General features: G+C 42.1%; 1 protein-coding gene across 2 annotated transcripts in view; it reads right to left on the reverse strand.

The window, feature by feature from the left end:
• Positions 1 to 7,769, reverse strand: part of EPSTI1 (epithelial stromal interaction 1) — a 50,146-nt gene extending 42,377 nt beyond the window's left edge. For both annotated transcript variants that reach the window (XM_054627929.2, XM_077173666.1), the window contains exon 1: positions 7,496 to 7,769. In XM_054627929.2, coding sequence (XP_054483904.2) covers positions 7,496 to 7,689 — 194 coding nt within the window. In that variant the 5' untranslated portion in view covers positions 7,690 to 7,769. The remainder of the gene's footprint in view (positions 1 to 7,495) is intronic.
• Between the last annotated feature and the right edge of the window lie 1,132 nt (positions 7,770 to 8,901).

Here is an 8,901-nt window from a genome sequence, read left to right on the forward strand (position 1 = left end):
GTTACAGCTCTTCAAAAAAGACAAATCATCTTCTGCCTTTATGGATCATATTAATCTTGATGAGTGTTTTTTGTTTTATTTTCTCTGCAGAAAATGGGAATGTATTGACTCATTACACAGACTGAACAGATATTAATGAGAGTAAGAAAGTTGCAACCCAATAAGAGAATGTATCTATATTGAAATAATAAAAAAGGAATCTCCTATGATTTTTCAAGCAGATACACATAATATACCACAGTTGTGGATTATAAATGCCTATGCAACAATATATCACTGTGGTTTAACCCTAGTCAGTAACTAGGCGCCACATGGCTGCTCGCTCACTCAGCCCCCCCATGGCATGGGATGGAGAATTGGAAGGGTTAAAATGAGAAAACTCATGGGTTGAGATAAAGACAGTTTAACAGGTAAAGCAAAAGCTGAACACATAAGCAAAGCAGGAATGGATTCACCACTTTCCATGGGCAGGCAGGTGTTCAGCCATCCCCAGGAAAGCAGGGCTCCACCACATGTAATGGTGACTTGGGAAGACAAACACCATCCCTTTGTACATCTCTCCTTCTCCTTTTCCTTCCCCCAGCTATGTATGCTGAGCCTGATGCCATATGTTATGGGATACACCTCCGCCAGCTGGGGTCAGCTGTCCCACAGCTCTCACAACTCCCTGTGCACCCCCAGCCCTCTCTCTGGTGGGGTGGGAGGCAGAAAAGGCCCTGACTCAGTGTCAGCCCTGCTCAGCTGGAACAAAACATCTCTGTGATATCAACACACTTTTGGCCACAAATCCAAACCATAGCCCCACAGCAGCTACTATGAAGAAAATAAGCTCTACTCCAGCCAAAACCAGCACATACAGAGAGAGATATAAAACATTTCAGTAAGGAGAAACATGCAATAATGTCATAGATAATCTCTAATGATAGTTTACACTTTGAGTGATCAGTAACACCATGTCTAAAAACTTAAATTTTGAGTCATATGTGTAAGTCTACTCTTCTAATTAGCTCAAGAACACCTCTTCAGTGCTTTAAAGGCATTCATGATATCAATTTTTGTTCTACTTTCGTTCAGGTTTGTATAAAATATTTTCTTTCTAAAATTGAAAAACCCATGAGGACTGCTGCTCACTGGTAATAGGTTTTGCAGAGCTGTGCTCTTCAGTTTTTCCTCAGGTCCACTCCAGCCATGTACCACAGGAGAGATATTCAAATGAAGTGTGAAATAGTTTAAAGAGTTAGAAAAGGAATGGGTGTTATAAACTGTATCCAATTCCCCTGTGTTTTATACCATGGGTGTATTGGTACACGAATGTCACAGAGCTGAAAGCCAAATATCTTGCCCTGCTGGGCAGAGTACTCTGCATAACAGACAGAAAATAAGGAGAATGAAGTTGGAGAGCAACAAAAATGACTAAAGCTTAGGAAGGAGGCACAGGCAGATTCAGTCAGAGGAGGGACCTAGGGTGAGATACTGCATTAGATAGTATGTTAAGACTGGATTTAAAAGAGATCAAACTGCCAAAGCCAACTCTTGAATTTCCTTCAAAGATACACTAAGCTGAACTTTGCATTCATTTATCAGGAATTGTTTTAAGAGCTGTCAAGTCCACACCATCACAAAGTATTGTTTTCACCAAAGCTCCCATGCCTGATGAAGCAGCCACATGCTGCTGAGCAGCACAGAAGCTGCCAAATTTAAGGGCTATAAGATGCCAAATCCCAGCAAGCAGATAACTGTCCTGTAGGTATCCCTATTTTGCAATGTGCACACAGCCAGATGCTAATGATAATTGACAGCCACAATTGTAGACCTCAGCTGAGCAATATGCTCTGTGTCCCAGCAGTGCCATAAGCAGATCTTTAAGAGAGTGTACAAACCTTACATGCAGGCCTGGGGCTCTGGCTTTCCATCTTTATCAGTGGCATCATCTTACCAGTTTGCAGCTCAGAGACAAAAGTGATATACTGGGGCTTAACACTACACACTGTCTGATTTATCCTCACTGCACATGTGCTTTTAACACAAGAGGCAGAAAATTAATTACATTAGCAGGAAATGTTCATCACCAAAAATCTACCTCCATACATTTTGTCCTGTGTTTGCCACAGGCCAGGAATGCACTTAATTAACACAGTTCAAAAGATGTCTGGAAGATTATTAAACCAGGGTAACTCACTTCTGTATCTGGTCCCTTTCATTAAGGTCAGACAGCATTTTTGGCATTGTGAGGATTAAAGCGAAGAGTTAAATCCTGAAGAAGTGAACTTGCAAGGGGGAAGAGTGAGAAGAGAGAGGGCAGCAGAGAGCAGCCCAGGAGAAAGAGTCGGAAATATGCAGGAAAGAAACAGACTTGAGGTTCTGCTTTTACCCACATCCTTGTAGAGAAATTCCTGAAGTTAAAATTTGGTCAAAAGACTAAAACTGAAACTTGGAACTGAATTTCCAACAGTTCAGATGAGACTCAGACTCAGCAGCTTGTTGTGGTCTTAGCACATCAGAAAGAAGAGCAGGTGCTTCAGCCATACTCTGTTTTGGACAATCTCAACCAACTTCTGAAGATCCAAAGAAACTGGCACCCTGAGGGATCAAATCAGGGAGCCAAGGGGTAGCTCTCAGCCCAAACTTGGCTCACAGCACAGCTTTCTCTCCTCTGGAAACACTAACATGCCATGAGTCAGATTACACCAAAGGGGCAGAGCTCACTGTAGCAGGGCTGTAGATCAGCAGCACACCCAGCAAAGTCTAGAAAAGTCAGACATGGCTGTGCTCGTGCCGTCCCCACATGCTAGAGCAGCTCAGTTCTCCCAATGCAGCACAGTGTCAGGGATGTAGGGACAGGGATGTAGGCATGTAGGGAGCATGCCAGAGCCAGCTGGAGCACCTGGTAATCACTGGCCCTGAGGAGCATGGAGCATCATACGTGGGCAGGCCAGGCACTAGGCTTGGCAGCACCGAGTGCTGAGCTGAGCTCTCCCCTGCAGGGCCATGCATGTGCTGCATGTCAGGCTTGCCAGTGTGCCTGCAGGTCAGATGTACCACATGAAGCCTGAGATTTGAGCTAGTGCCATGTTCATCTCTGCTTCCCCACTTCTTTTCTTTTCAACAATGTATTTCCTCCTCCACTGTCTCTGCATCAGAGAATTTGTCCTTTCATTGCCCCTGACCAAATGCAACATCCTCCCATACATTCCTTATTCATCACCTTGCCACAGCTCCTCATCAAGCCATGTATCAAGAGAGCACGTCAGAGCTTGTGCAAAGCAAGCTCTTCCAAAAAAGCCTTCTAATACAGAATATGAAAAGACTTCCTTACCTACCCCAAACATTATATGGCACAGCAACCCCCCCATCCAGACTAACAGAATACTTATTGTCTTATGGAGACCCTGCCACCAATCCTGTGCCTGGAGAAAAGGCTGGCTATGGACCATGGCAAAACTGGGCATCTCCAAAGCACTCCATTGGGCTGTAAACATCAGTACATCAGCCTGAAAAACAGAGAGCTGCGAGACTACTCCTGTGCAGCAAGTGGAGAGCTAACCTCTGGACAGATTTTCCATAATTCAAATTACCTGTCTTGCATTCCCACCAGTGGCTGGGCAGTGGGGAAAACAAGTATTTTGCTAAAAATCTGCCTACAGTTTTGAAGAGTATCCTAGGCTATAATATAAAGATGTATTCCATTCCCATCCTCAAGAGCTGCTGAAACCAGGAGGGGCATTGTTTGTTCCTTATCTCCTGTTAATGGACCATCAATGCCTTGCTGCATGACTCAGAGAAAACTCCCTCCAGGAGCCATTTCCCTTTAATGGACCCACCACGTGACTCACAGCATGACATCAGCCCATGGTGAGATGCTCTGCCCAGGGGGGAGGAGCTAAGTATTCCCACCTGGATATAATCTGGGGTTGGGACAGGACAAGTCTTTTCTACTGCATCTTTGGTGGGAGACTACATCCTTTCTACAGAATCACTGCTCCAGCAGAACCACATTTGCTACTCCAGGAGGACTGCAGCCACCAATCCAACTGGACTGCTACCAACACCCTGACCAAAAGGGTGTCAGGTTGTATTCTGACTCTGTCAGTGGTTTTTCTTTTTGTATTATTGCAAGTATTTTGATTTTGTTTCTTTTTTTCTTTTTCCTTTTCCTAATAAGTTGTATTTCTGACTTGGAATCTCTCACTGGGTTTGCTTTCAAACCAGAACATTGAGAAACTTTTTTTTTTTTTTTTTTTATTTTAAAGAAACTTTAGTTAATGAAAGAAAAAAAATCAGAACTGCTAAGTACAGCCTGTCAGCAATAGGATGAGGGGTCTTATAACACCATAGATGTTTTGGTTTGGTTTTTGTTGTTTTGTTTTTTTTAATTCAGGATTAAGATTGGAAAAGAAAGGAAAGAAAGCTCTGATAGATTGATAGATTTGGCTCTAGTGTCAAAGAATACAATTTCTTGAGTCAAGCATTCTAGCAAGTCTGCTCTCCTTTCAAACAAAATTATGAGGAACTGTTACCAGCTCTGCAGCAGTATATCTTCAGGCTTTATTATTTTGAATTTCAGTTTTTAATGGATTTTACCAGAACCAATATTATTCTTGGCAGCTTTAAAGGCGCTAAAGGCAGACTGCTGAATGGGGGCAGCAGTTTCTTTTTCAGGCACTAGCTATAGTTCACCCTCTAATTTCCCCACTTTCCTCCACCTTTCTTCTGTACAGACTTTTGTTTCTGAATAGGTATGAACAGGGGCAATTTGGGAATTTGCTTTCTACAAGTTAATTTCATGGCACTTAGCAGACAAAGTGAAGCCACTTAAATGCGAGCTTGTTATTATAAGCAGTTTCAAGTTCTTGTCATCCTGGTGACTTTTTTCTCCATGGCCTGAAACCACATTCTATGTATAACTGGATGGGGATGTACAAAGTGTGACTTCAATTTTGCATTTGAACAAGTACTTTTCTTAATTAGGACCATTTTATTGTCACTTCTCGCCCTTGACATATCATATAAGGGCTTTTCCAAACCAAAACTCTCTAAACTCTAATACCAGCTGCCCACCTTGTATTTTTAATAGTCTAGTTTGAATATTCAGTGCTGAACAGGACTGCAACATGCTACATCCCACACATAGTTCCTGTGTCCAATCTAAACAAAAGGTCACCTGATCTGACCCTAAGACGTTCCTGAGATGTTTACCCACTCCCAATTTTTCTCACAGCCTGAGACAGAGAGTTTGCATTGAAACAATTCACACAGAACCTTCAAAAGAGACTCCAACTCCTGCTTTGCTGGCAGCAAAACCATACCCCTGTCTGTTTTCAAAAAATAGCAAGCAGAAGCTGGAATAGAGACACTACTTGGCACAGAGGTATCCTGTTTGGGCCCCTCATGTTCCCTCTGCTATGCATATTCCAGAAATCCTTTAGTAATGTTAGTCTGTGTTTTTTTCTGTCACCCTGTAACTGCAGCTCTCCAGCTGCTCTTGTTATCCCAGAACCTGAAAACCTGAATCTGAGGGTGTTCCAGTATTTTAGTTTTAAAGGTCATATTAAAAGATGTTGGTGGCTAAAAAGCTAAGTCAGCTTTATCAGCGATAAAATGGTATTTTAATCTGAAATCATTCTTGAAATGTAGCTTGAGAAAATGAACAAAGTAATAATTAATGAAACTTGTTTTTTCTTTAAGAATAAAGATCCCCACTGTTCTGTTTCAGTATTTCAGATGCAATCTTCTCCTTTAATCTGTATTAGTTAAGGGAATTGCAGTTTAAGTGGCTTCATCCCATTCAAACTGCCAGGTAGCATTCCCTTTCTAAAGGGAAGGGTGAAAACCCCCCTCTCATTCACTTCATTTTTTTTATTAGAGTATGAGTTTCCCACTCATATTACATGGTTTCTATTCCAAACTGCCTTTCCTTCATCCCTCTTCTCATTAACTGAATACTAATGCAGAGTTTAATTTGTACATCTGAGATTTAGGAACTAATTCTTTGTTAGTACTTTATGAAGACAGAGAGAATATTTTCACATAGCAGAAAATAGTGCTCGGTCTTTGCAGTGGATGCACAACAGCTTTATGTCTGCAAGAATCATGTAAGATGAAAGAGGGAACAGGGATTTGTGTGATTATATGTGCTCTGGCCTTAAATTCTGCAGGGAGCTCTGGCAAACCAATTGATTAATTATTCACCTAACCTTTACCAGGGAGTTTGTATGCCAGACAAACTGGGTAAACATGGTCATGCCAATGGGAAAACTCCCACTGGCCCTGATGCCCCCTCCTCCCCCTGAAAAAAACCCCAAACAGCAACAAAATAGACACATTACAGCTACATAAACAAACTGGGGCTGTCCTTACTCTGCTGTGGATATGTAGCACTGGGAGAGCAGGCAAGACAGAGAATTTTTCATATTTGCAAGTGGCAGAAAATAAAGAGACAGCAAATTGTTGTTTGCTCTCCTGAAAGTCAATCATTAAAGCGCTGATGGATTTTAAAGGGACTCAGCTTTTAATAGTCTCTGTATCACTGCTACCCAATAGACAAGCATTCATGGGTTTCAGTGGAAATCTGCTGATCTCTGCTCACCATCAGCTGCCTGCCACCTCCTCCAGAGGTGGCTCCATCTTCTTCACTCAGAAAGAAGGCAAAGGAAACTGAAACAGTTTGGAGTTTTGCCAGCTGCCCTTTGAAAGACGGAAGAAAAAGAAGCAAGCTAAGCAAAATCAGCACATAACAATAATGATAATAATCTTAGCATTACATGCACTGTTATAAGAACTCAGAAAAAGCACATATAGTGGAAAGGAATAAACACTTAGCTACGGTCATCTAAGTATATTTACATTAAACAAACATGCATAAAACACAAACACAGAGCTTTCAGTTTCTAATCTGTATTATATCTGCAAGACAGAGCTTCTATAAGTTATTTCAGGATTGTCAGTGGAAAGCAAGAGAGGGACTAAGCATAGATTCCAATAAAGCACCAAATGCTGAAGCTTTGGTTTTAGTTTTGTGAGCATGAAGTTCCTGGAAGCTGTTCTGTGTCCTTGACTGCATTCAGAGCAGTGTTGGAATGCAGCCTATATCCATCTCTTAAGCCAAAGTAAGTATTTTTAGACTTTCCAGGATGAAATATTAGGAGGCACAGAAAACAGGGAGCTAGAACCAGATTTGAAATTTCACTTTGAAAAAAGATGCCAAGGTACTTTGAAAAAAAGATGCCAGACACCACGTATCCAAGGTACAGAACTGGCCACTGCTATGGCACAGGGTGTGAACCATGCTGTCAAGAAGCCTGCCCGAACAACCTGGGTCCCATGTAGGAATCTCCAAGGAGATGACAGCATGCTGCTTGTATGCTCAGCCACATTCAGGCTCTCTGTAAAGTATTTTCACCTTTAAAAGTGTGCAACTCGAGTAAGCTGGAGAACAGGCACCCAGTGCAGGTAGTAATCTGCATTGGTAATCTCAGTCAGGCTCCTTGTTACTTACTACTGCTTTTGCTGTTGTTGGTGCGCTGATGCTTGGCCTCCTGGTTTCTCTTCAGATGCTGTCAGCTTCTGGGTGTTTTCACGCTTCTCTGTTTCCTTGTTGCCATGAGGGTTATCCTGAGAGGAAGATGGCGTATTCAAGGCAGTAGCTGTCCTGTACCTGCTGCCTTCCCTCCATCCTCCAGCCCCAGACATGGTTTTTGCAAGTACCTTGCCTTGACAGAAACCAGTATTGCTGCTATAGCTAGGGGAACACTCAAAACTTTGGAGCTGCCAGAAATCAGTTTCAATTCCTGGTAAACTCCTCCCCTTCCTGAACTTCGGGCTGGCAGGAGTGCCAATACATGTTCTGGTTTCTGAGGCATCCACCAGCTGAAGCTCAAGTTTCATCATCTCAATCACAGTACCCAGGCAGACAGAGGTCACAGGGTGACAGCAAAGCTGATCTGCACTAATAAACCAGGTGACAACAGTTTGTGTAGAAGTATGGGGAGGTCTGACATTTTTCTGATAATTTCTGACATATATTTCTGACATTTTTTTAACCCAGCACTTCCCTATGACAGAGGGAATAACTCTTGGGGGTGTTATTACCTACCCATGAAGGTGAAAGTAGTGTGGGTCCCTTGGGGTGGATTACAGTGAAAAAACACTGAATGATCAGTGTTTGCAAATATGTGTGTATATATATATATATGTATATATATGAACAATTTGTTTGCAATGGAAAGCAGCTATATAGCCATTTTGGTTATTATTATCTATAGCAATATGCCAATATGAAAGCATAAAGGTATCACGTAAAATGTGCAAGGGGAAAAAAAGGAAGAAAGAGAAAGAAAGGATAAGAGTAGGAAGATACATAACTACCACCCCTTGATTTACAATGAGACTTGAGTGTTGCTGTTGGTTGAAGTGATGATTGAAGGTCTTGATCTATCTGCGGAGGGGTGTGTGTAAGAGCAGGCAATTTGACATGGTGGAAAGCACCACCCTGTTTCCACAAGATCTGCCTCTTAGCAGCCTCAAAGCCCAGCTTGTAGACTCTGGCAGTTATAAGTTCATCTCTTCTGTCTTTTGCAGACCAGAGGTTTGTCATTACACACCCAAAAACTCATCTCATTCTTGGTGAGTGACAAAGCTGGTCTTAGCAAAGCACCCTGGTGCCTTCACAAATGGGCAATTACTTTGAGTCATAGTCCAGTCTCTCACAAGGGGGTTTTTGGTTTCTGTTTTGCATGAGTGTGCAAGGAAAGATGAAGCTAAAAACTAACCTTCAGATAAATCTTAAGGCAATGGTCCAGAAAAATTCCAATTTGGCTTTTCAATTCTGTTCATTCAGAAAACTTCTTTGACTTTCCTAATTCTACCTCAATAGAGGACAAATACATGATCCACTTACTGAAA

This window comes from Agelaius phoeniceus, chromosome 2 (genome assembly GCF_051311805.1).
Source record: "Agelaius phoeniceus isolate bAgePho1 chromosome 2, bAgePho1.hap1, whole genome shotgun sequence".
Taxonomy (NCBI): Eukaryota; Metazoa; Chordata; class Aves; order Passeriformes; family Icteridae; genus Agelaius; species Agelaius phoeniceus.